This window comes from Cetorhinus maximus, chromosome 13, assembly GCF_964194155.1.
Source record: "Cetorhinus maximus chromosome 13, sCetMax3.hap1.1, whole genome shotgun sequence".
Classification (NCBI taxonomy): domain Eukaryota; kingdom Metazoa; phylum Chordata; class Chondrichthyes; order Lamniformes; family Cetorhinidae; genus Cetorhinus; species Cetorhinus maximus.
Genome location: NC_135891.1, coordinates 37,717,200 through 37,730,560, shown reverse-complemented (window position 1 = coordinate 37,730,560; position 13,361 = coordinate 37,717,200). Strand labels below are relative to the sequence as shown.

Genomic DNA, 13,361 nt, shown 5'->3' with positions numbered 1-13,361 from the left:
GGATACAAGTAACATTCCAAAAATAGCTGTAAATCAGGAAATTGAAGGGAGGGAGGAGCTCGGGAAAATTACAATCATCAGTGAAGTGGTACCGAGAGAATTGTTGGAGCTGCGAGCTGACAAGTTCCCTAAAAGCGAGAGTGCGCTCTTTCGAGCATGTGCACGAAAGAGCGCACATCTCCTTGAGGCTAAATGCAGCCTCAGGGAGATCGCTTCCACTTTGAAAAATATTAAAAATAGAAAAAAAAAAATTCCCTGACATGTCCCCCTCATGTGACAATGTCTGCAGGACGGGACAATGTCACATGTGATGGGACATGTTCATAATTTACAGAATAACTTTATTAAAATTTTTAAAACCCTGCATGAAACCTCATCCCGCCGCTGGATGAGGTTTCATGTTTTCTCTAATTGCCGCCGGGCTTCTTGCCTGCCCACCAACCTTAAGGTTGGACGGGCAGGCCCTTTAATTGTTTAAATGATCCTGTCAATGGCCTCAATTGGCCATTGACAGGTCGGTGGGTCCGCAGCTGATTTTGCTGCACCCCCGCCTTCTTGAAAATTTAAATGGGGCGGGATGACATCGGGGGTTCCGCCCAACATCATCTCGCGTCATTTTACATGTTGGTAAGTGGGCCCCACCCCTTGCTCGCCGACGGCAAAATTCTGCCCAAACAGTCTACCTTATCCCTCTTAGCTTGAGCTGAGACCCTTGATTCTAGAATTGAAGGCATTCTCAAGAGTGGTGTTGCAGTTCAATCTATCTATTCTCTTAAGGATCTTGAATACATGAACAATATATTGGTGCTTTCTTTCCTTTGAAGACCCTTGGATTGATTACTCCAATGTTCCCTCATTGCTAAGATGCCCAAAACTAGGTATCTGTTCAGATGCACTACTTCCAATGCCAAGATAGTTTTGTAGTACAGCAATGTTATACAGTGCTCTAGGAGAACAATACTAGCCCATTGTACAAAATCTGTCACCTCCTAGGATTTGTGCTCTAAGCTTTGCACAGCAACAGTAAGTAATGTGCTGTGGGTTTGAATGCATTATAGGCAGACATAGATGACGAAATTTGTCATTGCCTCCAATGTGCCTGCTCATCCTTTGACCAACTGAGGAAAAGCATATTTGAGGAGCTGGATCTCAAACCTGAGACTAAAGTAAAGGTTTACCGGGCAACAGTGGCCCCCTGTACCTATGTACTTCAGAGACTTGGACAACCTACGACAGACACCTCAATGCGCTGGAGAAGCACCACCAGTGGTGTCTTCACAAGAATCTCCAAATTCAGTGCCAAGAAAAGTGGTCCAACAGCAGCATCTTCTCCCAAGCCAACTTGCTCAGCACCAAGGCGCTAATCACATAAAAGCAGCTCTGCAGGCGGGACATGTAGTTCGTATGCCTGACACCAGACTCCTGAAGCAACTGCTCTACCTGGTACTTGGTCGTGGCAGGAGACTCCTAGGAGGACAAAATGGAGAAGGGTCATCTGGAAAGGGACTAACCACATTGAGAGACTTCAGAAATGTGTAGAGGTGAAGTCGAGGCATCGGAAGGAGCACTCAAACTTCCAATCAACCCGTCTATCCAAGCACCATCTGCCCCGCATATGGCGGAGTCTGCAGATTGTGCATTGGGCTTATCAGCCACCTCAGAACTCATTGCACCAAACTGGAGTGGAAGTCATCTTCGAACCCGGGGGACTGCTTAACAGACGAGAGGCACCAGTAACTCAGATCTCCCTTCTGCCTTGACCTACAGCTCAGAGCTGGCATTTATATTCCCTCTATTTATTTATTTCCTTCCTCTTCTCTCTCTTCTTTTTGCTGTTGTTAAATTCCATGTACTGTTCATCAGCATGCATTTTTTTTGTGTATTTAGTTTGCTCTTCCCTTTTTTGTGAACCCCAAAACTAGATAAATTGCGCTCACAGAGCTTTTATTGTTCACTATTTCCTCAAAAGAATACCAGTAAATTTGCTGAGCTAAACTTCTCCAAAAGTTCATACCAACCCTCCCTCTTAAGATAACATATCAATTAGGTGTTTCATTAGTCCCTCTGCCTCATAATATTTACCCACAACTGACATTAAACTCACTTTCTAATGGTTTCTTGGGTCAATTCTGTGATAAAAGTGAAGCAGTTTTCCCTGTTCTATTAGTTACATGGTTTATCTTGCTGGATCTGGCACATAAAGGTTTCAAAAAAGGAACCTTGTAATGATTAGTTATTGTGATACATGACTGCTCTGAATCTAGAGAAACTGTCTGTGGACATGCGTGCCTTAGCATTTGTTATTTACGATTCTTTGGTTGATGGCCAAGGCCGTTGTGATCCTAAATATTGTTGATAACAGGTGACAATTTGACTGTTACAGCCAGAGTATCTATTTGAAATCTATCTAACGTAGTTACAAGCATCAACATGTGTTAATGCCTTACAAGTTCCTGAATTTCATACACTATTCGGTGCCATATAAATTGTATTAAACCAACTTGAATAGTGGTGTTAACTGAAAGCTATGTGTGGAATGGAGACATGAGTCACATGTTTGAGAAAGGACGGGTCAATGATTAGGCTGTACTGCTTTGATGGACATCTCAATCACCAGAATTATTTTGTGCTGGCTTATTGGTATTGCATCCAGTTCATCAATTAGTTTGAAGTTAGCATGGAGACTGGACTTTTCCATTCTGCGGTCATGTTTCACTACATAAGAAGTGAACATCCACCTTCAAAGATCAATTTTATGTTTCAAATAGCTTAGGAGAGGTATCTTTGTTTTTGATTTGCTAAGAGTAGCAAAGTTTGTAAACTACAATTCATATGCTGTTTCTGAAGATTCATATAGGAGTTGCAGAGAACATTTACCAGAATGGTACCAGAGACGAGGCACTGCAGTTATATGGAGAGATGAGAGAAGCTGGAATTATTCTCCTTAGAATAGAAGAGGTTAAGTTGAGATGTAATTGGAGTGTTCAAAATTGAGGGCTTTTAGAATAGATGGGGGGAAGCTTTTTCCAATGGCAAGAGAGCCACTAACCAGAGGGACCTCATTTAAGATAATTGGCAAGGTGGGGGATGGGAAAAGGTGTTTTTATGCAGTGAGTGACGGCCTGCCCTGCAGTATCTGATAGGCTGGTGGTAGCCTATTTAATAGCAAACAGTCACATGGTAGTATAAAACTTGAATATTGCTGAAAAGAGAAACATGTTACTGAAGCTTTTTGTCTTGCACTCATCAGGCCAGATGCAAGAATGCCAAATTTTAAACGATCACAACAATTTATACTATATGAGAAAAGGGTGCTGATTGTTTGGCAAGTTGACTCTAATTGGCCAAGGCAATGCCATGGAGAAAGGAACAGGGGACATTAGGCTCCCCAAGCTCCTGGGCAATTGAACAGAAAAGGTGCAAGGTTTACAATTATTCCTTTTGTTTATAGAGAATAGGTCCCTGTGTATGAAAATATGTCACTTCTAGCAAGCATAAATGAGCTGTTTTACCAGCTCAACTGATTATCTTTAATAGCTACACTAAAAATCAATTTATGTAAATGCAACTGAAGTGCCTTGGAACATTTTTCTACATTTAAGTGCTACATAAATTGAACCAAAAATCCCTATAATTTATCAGTGTACAGCACCTATTGTTAGTCAGATTTGACCTTACCTGCATGGGATTTGGGCTGCGAGTTATTGGAAGTTCGAGATGGAAATCCTCTACAGAGAACCTGGGATCTGAGTGAACAGAGCAGGCAACTGAGTATCTCCTTAACCAATCAGATTGAAGGACTGTGAAGCAAACAGCACAAGGTCTGAATAAGGAAGTGTAAGTTAGAATGGTGAAGTCAATGTCAAAAGAAGCATAGAAAGAGAAAGTGAGAGAAATTAGATTGAGAGAAAAAAGGAAGTTTTTTGGGGAAAAAAATTACCTTAAATTTAAAAAAAGATCTTCCATCAACAATAAAAATCTGAAGGAGTGAGACACCACATTGTGATGGTTAATTTTCAGTGCCAGAGGTTGACGAGCAGTAATTAACCCTTCAGGTACTTGGGCTCACAATTCCTGTGATGAGCTTACTTCGTACCTACCATACAAGAACAGGAACCTTGCACTTCACAAAGCTAAAAGTGGATTGGTGAATCTGCGAAAACAATCTCCCAATTTTTGGGTTTAATCGTGCATCTGCTCCCACCTGAAGCTGGTGTGGCATTTGCACCTAAATGAAGCTGGTGTGGCATTTGCACCTAAATGACAGTGAGCACTGTTAGCCTTATTGTCATTTTAGAAGGAAATTTTAAGCCTGTTTTTGTAATAGTAACCATAGTCTCTCTCTGAGGGGCAATCAATCTGCCTCCCTACTGAAAACAAGAATAATACTGTCATGGCATATGGTACATGCAGTGGAAAATCTGTTTTATTCAGTTCCTGAGTCTTGCTATTGTTTGCCGGGCTATTGGGCAGGTAAAGGAACATACCAGTTCATACAGGATGCAAAATCCACTTACCAGGAATTGTCAGTGGTGTTGAATGCAACAAGATAATAATAGTGATACTGAGAAGTGTAGCGTTTCCTATGTCCCTTTTTAAAGATTGGTGTTATGTTAGTTTATTTGCTGAGGTGCTGTTCATACTTCTTCATATTTGTGCTGACTTTTCAGTCATTCTTTCAGATGGGCATTTGTAAAAATAAGGACACTTCATTGGCTAGTGTTTAACCTTTGGTCTATAAAATAAACAGTGGCCAACCTACAATAAACCTAATGGATATATATAGAATTACTTACACAGGGACCTTCAGTATTTTATAAAAATATGTACCGTGTAGCACTTCTGAAATGAACTAGTATCAATGTAGAAGTTGTTAACATTTTATCCAGGCTTGACTGCATAAATATGCACAAAATATTGTCTGATTAATCTATCTGTTATTTGTTGTGACAACTAGTGATCTAGAGCCTCACTTGTTTTGTGTGTTAATTTTCGTAATCAGAGGGGACCTGACTCCAGATGAAGTAGTTCACCTTGTCAACCAGGGTCTCCATGAAGGAGAGAAGGAATTTAAAATCAAAGCAAGGTCCATTCTTTGCTGCATGCGTCACATGCCAGGTAATATAGTATTATTGCTAGTATAAATATATTTTCACCTGTCCAATTATTTATAAGTTTATTTCTAACTTGCAGCATTTTCAGCAATTGTCAGACTTGCTCCCTGAAACACCTGATACTTTTCTGTCATGTTTCTCTGTCAGTGTTCAATTTTCTACTTAGTATACTGAGTTATGATTCAGTCCTGATAGCTGAGTCCCCAAACACGATGATGCCATCCCACTGACCTCTTGATTAGGCTTATCTTGGGTTGACTGGAGTATGATAAAGCTGGAAGAAACAAGGTTGGCGTTTGTCATTCCTACAGTATTTTTTGCATTTGCTTCCCTCCAATCAATGTCATTGCTGCCTTGGTCCACCTGAAGCCCCCTTAAGCCACTTTGTGATTATCGTCTGGTCTTTGTGCCAGTTTGCCACACTGAGAATTACATTGTATTCCTGGGATGAAGAGGTTGCTTTATGAGGAGAAGTAGAGTAGGCTGGGCCTATACCCATTGGAGTTTAGAAGAATGAGAAGTGATCTTATTGAAACATATAAGCTTCTGAAGAGATTTGACAGGTTAGATGCTGAGAAGACATTTCCCCTCATGGGGGAATCTAGAACTGAGGGCATAGTTTTAGATTAAGGGGCCTTCCATTTAAGATGGAAATGAAGAGGGGATCATTAACCTTTGGAATACTCTTTCCAAGTGAGGAGTGGAGGCTGGATCATTGTATAATTCAGCCTTGAATATATTCAGATTTCTGATCTATGAGGGAGTTGAGGATTATGAGGGCAGGCAGGAAAGTGGAGTTGATCCAAGATCAGATTAGTCATTTTCTTATTGAATGGCGGAGCAGAGTCTACTCCTCCTATTTCTTGTTCTTTTGTTCTTATTTCTTCTGTACTCACATTTTTACTTGTACAAAGTATTTGACCTTAAAAGCCCATTTCTAAGCTCAGCACAAAGGAAGGGGTTAGAAGACAGGGATTCTGGAGGTGGGAGGAAGGATTGTTGCCTGATGTGATTTTAATTTCCCTTAGCAACCTGCTGCTGCTAGACCCTGGTCTGCACTCTCCAGCTGCCTCTGTCTCCTCTCTGAACTCCCACATTAATTGTCCTCTGTTTCCCATTTCCTCACTAGCTGCCTACCAGTTCAGTTGGCAACTGGCACTGCTGTGTCGTGGTATGATCATGATACAAGTGACGAGTTAGAGGAAAGATGAGTAGCTGGTGGTGAGGAAACCATGAGATAGGGGAGTACACAAGACAGCCCCTGGGGTAAAGAGAGGGAGAGAGACTGAATTTCCTGCCTAGTTACCCCATTGCTCCTGGAGGTTGGATTCCTCCCCATGCTTCCAAAACACAAATCACATTCCCAGTACTGGAAAGCCTTGGAATCACATTGTGTTTTCCATTGCCCCAAAGTTATGCCAGCCCTTGGATCCCTTATTTTCCAATGCTGCCTGACCCCATGCTGAGCTTTTTTTTACAAGAAAAAGTCAACTACATTGGTCAGGTGTGATCAACACAACATAAACCTGTGCTGATTAGCTGATATTTGTCCAAGTGCTCAAGCACTCTGTCTCTGATGGTAAGTAACAGAATTTGCTCAGATTAACAGAATTTGTTAATATGACCTGACTGTCGTAAGCGGCATCCTTCCCACCTCCTTTCTTAAAAAATAGAGTTACATTTTGCAATTTTTTAATCTAAGGGGCACAATTTGTGAATCCAGAGAACATTGGGAAAAATGTGACAAGTGCATCATCAATTTCATCACCTTGTTCTTTTAGCACCCTGGGGGTGGGATGCTATCAGACTGTGGAGATTGTTTATCTTTAGTCTTGTTAGTCTCTCCATGACTATTTTCATTACTTATATTAAATCCACCATGTTCCTCTCCTTGGACTTATTTTTAAACTCCCTTGTAGCATTGGTAATCTGTGCTCTTCTTGCATTGTGAAAATGGATATAAAGTACCCCAGTTATTTATCAAGTCTGTTGTTTCTTTATTATTCATTTATAATCTTGCCTGCATCTGAGTTTAATGTGCCCATATTCTCCATTATGATTCTCAATATATTTATAAAACATTTGCTGTTAACTTTGATATCCCTTGCTAATTTTTCATATTACCTTTCTGCACTTGTGTTGCTTGCTATTTTTAGACCCTTCAGTTTGCTGGGTTTCCACATTGCTTATGTGTAAACAATTTCATTTATCCTGATACTTGGTCTTACCTCATTTGTTGGCCGCAGTTGCTTAAATGTACAAATGGAGCTTTTGCCGTTTGTCTCATACCAAATACCCCTTTGAAGAGTTCTCACTCTTTGTCTGTACGTTTAGCTATTAAAAGTTCAATCTGGTTTACTGTGATCAATTTATTCCTCACCCCATTGACACTTGCCTGACATAAATTTATTTGTGACCGTCCATTCTCCCCTCCAAACTCAATATCAAGATATAACCATATCATTGTCACTATTTGAGAGATGCTCCTCTGCAGTCATGTTGCCAACTAATTCTGGGTTGTTACTCATTGCTGAATCCATTACAACCTGTTCTCTTTATCAATTCTAAAACATATTGCACTAAAATTTGCAGTCAAAATAACAGTTAAGCTTATTGCACTCATTGTAATTTATGTTCGAATGGTACAGCAGTTTCAGGCAAGAGGTAGATGTGTGGTCAAATATGGATTTCCAAAAGTTGGTGTCTAAATTGTGTCACTCTTTGCATTAGCTTCAAAAATGGCATTTCCCTGCCTGGCTCACCATTAAAATGCACACTATGGCATGAAGTTACTGTTTTTGTGTGGCAGACATGAACTAAATTCGCTTTGGTTTAGTCTTAAGATAGGAACAACTATTCCCAACTCCGTGGTGTTGCCTGACTCTGTCCTGAGTCAATTCATCTGCTGCTGAAATCCGCATGGATGTCTTGAAAGTTCCATTGCACTCCTGGCCAGCCTTCCATATTCTAACCTCTGTAAACTTGAGTTCACCCAAAACTCTGCCCATGTGCTAACTCACGTCATCCCATTCACTCATCAGCCTTATGCTTCCTGACCTGCATTGGCTCCCAGTAAAGGAATTCTCATTCTTGTTTTCCAATCTCTTCATCGGCCTACCCCTGTTTACCTCTGTTATCTCCTTCAACCCCACAATCTTCTGAGATATCTGTGCTCTTTAATTCTGGCCTCTTCAGTATTCTCAATTTTAATGGCTGCACCATTGGTGGTTATGCCTTCTGCTGCCTGCCAAATCTGGTCATCTCTGTAACTCTCTTTCTTCCTTTGAGATGCGGCTTCTTTCTCTCTGGCCCAGTTTTTGGTCTCTGCCATGATACCTCCCTCTCTCTGGCTCAGTGTCAAATGTTGTTTAATAATGCTCCTGTGAAGTACCTTGGGTGTTTTATTGCATTAAAGCTGCTATAAAAATACAAATAGCTGTTGATGCAAGTAAAGCTAAAGAGTGCTGCTTATTAAAACAATGAAGTAGGTTATTAAAAACAATATTGAGTTATAATAGTGCCTCCTTGAAGAATGCAATCATAAAAAGACATATTGATGGTATTGATATATTTTCAGAATGGTCTGCTGAAGTTGTGAGCCTGTGTAAGAAATATCGCAATGAAGGTGTTGTGGGCATTGACTTGGCAGGTGATGAGTCTATAAACTGTGACATCAACTCAGGCCATTGCATGGCCTATGAGGTAGGTGTTTATCCTCAACACGATGAATTAAATGGGGAATGCTGGAACTAAATTCAAAAATAAGATAGATTCCATTTTTCCCTTCTAGAAACATGAAAATTACAAAAGGTAGTGATTGTTGCGGAATGCATTCTGTGCTTCCCCTGCTGCACTTCATCAGCATTTCAGTATACACTCCTGGGATCTGTAGAGGACCTCTTCACTGTAGCATCCTTGGGTTCTCCAGATCAGCGGATCATAGGTGGAAGCCCTAGGTGCACCACATAAACAAGGGCCTGAATTTTACCTTTGGCGGGCGTGCCCAATTGGCCTGGGAGCAGTTGGGGACTACCGACCGTGATCAGCCTCTGACTGTGATTTCAGGCTGGCTGGCCGATTAACAGCCAGCGAGTATGAAACACGCATTGAAATGCTCAGCGCTGCTGGGGTGGGGGTGGGAAGAGGGCGGGCAATAACATTTCAGCAGGCACAGGTGAGCACTGCGAGAAAGCTCCCTGAAAGGCAAACAGCTGCCTTAGGCAGCTGGAGACCTGAAAAAGCTGAAATATAGGTTTTAAAAGCGGAAAAAATGTGTCCGTGCATTATAATCAATCACCTGAAAATATAGCTGATAAAAATGCTGTCCATAGAAACTTATTTCCATTTTATTTCATCATGGAAATTTCATCCCACCTTTGGATGAGGTTTGCTGAAAAATGCAAAAGCCGCCTGGCCGATTCGTCCGTCCGCCAACCGTAAAGTTGGGTGGGCAATGAAAAATCGGAATCAATTGTGCCTTTAATGGGCTTAATTACCCTCTTAATTGTCAGTGGGCCCAAAAATCGGAAGCACGCCCGCCGAGCGAAATGTTGCGCAAGTGCACAATGATGTTGGGACACTCGCCCAACTTCTTCTCGCGCGATTTTACGCCCGATTGGGTCAGGCGCATGCCCGCCTTCAGAACGTAAAATTCTGCCCAAGGTTTCTGCTGAGCATTTGGTTGGATGATTGGGAGATCTCCTGAGAGAATTCTGTGATTATAAACCACTAGGCTGGGTTTGTATTAGAGCTTCATCAATATACTAATTTAAGCTTCTTAAGATATATTTTATAGATAGCATATCCTCCCGCATCTGGTAGACTTGGTTACTTCACTGGCTGTGTTTCCCATCCCCATCTGACTTGAGCATGTTGTGCACCTGATTGACTGCTCAGAAGGTGGTGGTTATAAGTGTGTTTTAAAATGTCCTTTCGGATCCTTTTGATTATTAAATATTGCTAATATTTTACTGCCCAGGAAGTAATTTTTGCTCATTATTTACGAGAATTCTTGTCATGTCAATGAAGTATTATTTTGTACATTACAGATCACTAAACAGCACTTTCAGGCTAAGTAATATGTTATGAATAAAGAAATCAGAACATGTAATTTTTTTATATCTAAACCCCTCTACTGTTCTCCCTCATTCAGGTTTTTATTTATAAATGAGAAAATAGGCAACTATACAGCTGTACATCAATCCAATAAATAACATTGAGCTTTAATATTTAATTTCTGTCTTACATAAATGATTTTCTGTTTTTATATACCTTCAATGGTTGACTCATTGGTTTGAAGAAGAAAAAAAATACGTATTAGTTTTGAACTTAACTTTGTTGCACTGTAGTGGATAAAGGCTATGTGCCTTATTCATATACGTAGTGACATGAACAGTACATCTGTTTATACATGTCAAATTGTATATGACCATCATACTGCCAAAACAGAGAAAGAAGAGAAAGCAAGCCAATCTTTACATGCTGCTTTTTCTGAACTTCATAACCTGGCATCTCCCCAGAGGCAGAAGCCAAGGATTTTCAAGCAGCATCCAATCAGCAGTGAATTCCCTTCAGCAATCAGGCTCTAACTTTTCTTGGTATATACTCCACAGTAATACATGAGCAGTAACCTTGAAAGGATAGGGCGGGCACTACTGTATCTTGGCATCAAAGTATTACAACTGTGCTTAAAACTCCAAATTGCAATGCCATGGGTGATAGGTTTATTTACAATACTAGCCTAGCCCTGTCTGTAACAGTTTTCTGATCTGTCAAAGCAGACCAATGAGTGTCGTTCATCAACAGCATGTCATCTGTGCTAGCCGTAAGCCCATATTATAATGCAGCTGTGAATCAAATGATGGGTCATTTGTTGACCAGTCACTCCTGTATGCAAGGGAAATTGAAAATTGGGTAGGTAAAATGAAGTACAGATACAGTACCAAAATATATAATTTTGCTATTTGAGATTGTATTAAGAGGACCATTGGAATTTTTAACTTGAAAATAGATTACCGCACTTACTCATAATCTTTGATAGATGGCTTGTTTTGAATTATAAGTTTATAGCAGAGATTTCCTGCACATCCTCCATATACCTTATTGACACCTGTGCGGTAGGTGGGTCATAAAATTCCTTCACGATGCATTTGGGAAGTCCCCAACTCCTCTGCATACCTCCCCTTCCTTCATACATCAGCACAGAGTACACCCATCCATACTTGAGAAGATCTTGTCAGTCAAATCATCAAAATATGTCGTCAAGTTTATTTCCTGCGATTTGCTTAGTTTTGAGCCGAAATACAACAGACAAATGTTTATTAAAGGCATCCAACCTTGTTGTGGTGATGAAAGGCCAGAACTCTTTATTTTTTGATTGGAGCCTTTGCAAGCACTTAGTGTGAGCTTGCATAGGCGAAGAGGAAAACGCACAATTAATATTAAAAAAAAAGCTCCAGTTTAGCAAATCTCGCAGACAGTGTTTGGGGGTTCAATTCCAAAATACTAATGTTTCCAAGAAAGGGCCAAGGCCATGGGTGTAATTCCACAACAAGTCCCCAAAATTTAACAGCCACTGAGATTCCATAAGCAACAAATAGCAGTGCCATCATTTCAGTGGAAGGTAGTACAATTATTCGCTAATATAAACAGTGTGCAGAAAGAACAGCCTAAAATAATCCTGTTCATAGGCATAAAGCCATTTTAATGTACCTTATGGTACCCGGGCTAACAAATCCAAAGGTTACGAGTTCAAGTTTCAGCGTAGCAAATTGTGAAATTAAATTCAACACTTCTGGACATTTGCAAACTAACTGCATTGTCATAAAAGTCCAACTAATTCACTAACATTTTTCAGGGATAGGAAAATGCCATGTCTACCTGGTTTGCTGATATATGACTCCAGCTTGAAACTGCAAGTGCCATCTGAAGTGGTAATTACCCAGCCATTGATTATAACCAGACTTGGGCAATGCCAATCCAGTCAACCTTGCAAGGTCTTCCTCACCAACAGTTGGTACTGCTGCACAAATTGGAAGAGCTTTACTGTGCCACCTTCTCACCACCCCCGTACTACCTCCTCCTCTCCCACTGATAAATTAGTACTTCTCCATGTTGGAGGGAGCACAGCAGAAGCAAGGGCAAAGAATGTTATCTGGATAAAGTCTTCAATGCCCACAACTGCTAGGATTGGCCTACGGGAGATGACGAGAGAACGAACACAAGCAGTAGCCTACTTGTTGTCTTGCTTGCCTACTGTCACCGACTGTCACATGATTTGTAGAAGTGATTACCACACAGCCACACAGTCCTCAATAAGTTAAAATGAGGCTGCTCTTCATGTAGTGTTGGTGCTGCCATTGTGCTTAGTAGGATACAACTGAGCATCCACCAGATGTTGTGGGCTATCAACTGCAACAGAATTATATATCACCACAATCTGTAACCTCTTGATCCAGAAATTCATGTATCATCTCCTGCATCACTGTCATCCTTGGAAGATAATATTGGTTTATTGGCAAGTGGAGAATGGCATGCCAGGAGCAGCAAGCATATCTTAAAGGAGCCACCACCCTGGTGAAGCTACGTACAACACAGAGCTACCTACTTACAAAATACAGGGCCATAAATGCATACAACAGATCACAGAAAATCTCCAGCTTGACCATATTTACTCAAGTGGTGGGCAATTAGTTAATCAACAGGAGGAGGAAATTCCACAAATGAACTTTAGCAGGAGGCTACCCAAAGGGAGGAGGAGACCAAGTATAATTTGTAGGGATTCAATAATTAGGGGATGAATAGCATCCTTTGTTAGCAGGATTGAGAGTCTCATGTGGTACGTTGCTTGCCTGATGTCAGTGTGAAGGGTGGGTCATACCTGGCCAATCTGATTAAATGCTTTGAAGAGGGGACCAAACTAATGGGTAGGAGAATGTCTATGAATGTTATTTATGTGGATTCCAAAAGGCGTTTGATAAAGTCCCTCAAAAAAACTGTTAGCTAAAATAGAAGTTCATGGAACTTCAGGCAAATTATGGACCTTGTGAGATGATCGCCTGAATGGCAGGAGACAGCAGAGGTAATTGGCAAGATGTGAATTGTGCCATCCTAGAGAGATCTGTGGGGCCTCAGCCAATCACTGTTGATTATTAACTTAGATAACAGTTTGCAAGTTGCCAATGATACAAAGATAGGCAATGTTGTAAGTAAGATGGAAAATGTAAGATGGAGGCATAAAATTACAAA

The 13,361-nt window shown here is 40.8% G+C and overlaps 1 protein-coding gene across 1 annotated transcript in view; it reads left to right on the top strand.

The window, feature by feature from the left end:
- LOC144688555 (adenosine deaminase-like) overlaps window positions 1–13,361 on the top strand; it is a 100,327-nt gene that overhangs the window by 42,359 nt on the left and 44,607 nt on the right. Inside the window, exons 5-6 of the mRNA XM_078555282.1 lie at window positions 5,003–5,118; window positions 8,692–8,816. Of these exons, the coding sequence (XP_078411408.1) occupies window positions 5,003–5,118; window positions 8,692–8,816 (241 nt within the window). The remainder of the gene's footprint in view (window positions 1–5,002; window positions 5,119–8,691; window positions 8,817–13,361) is intronic.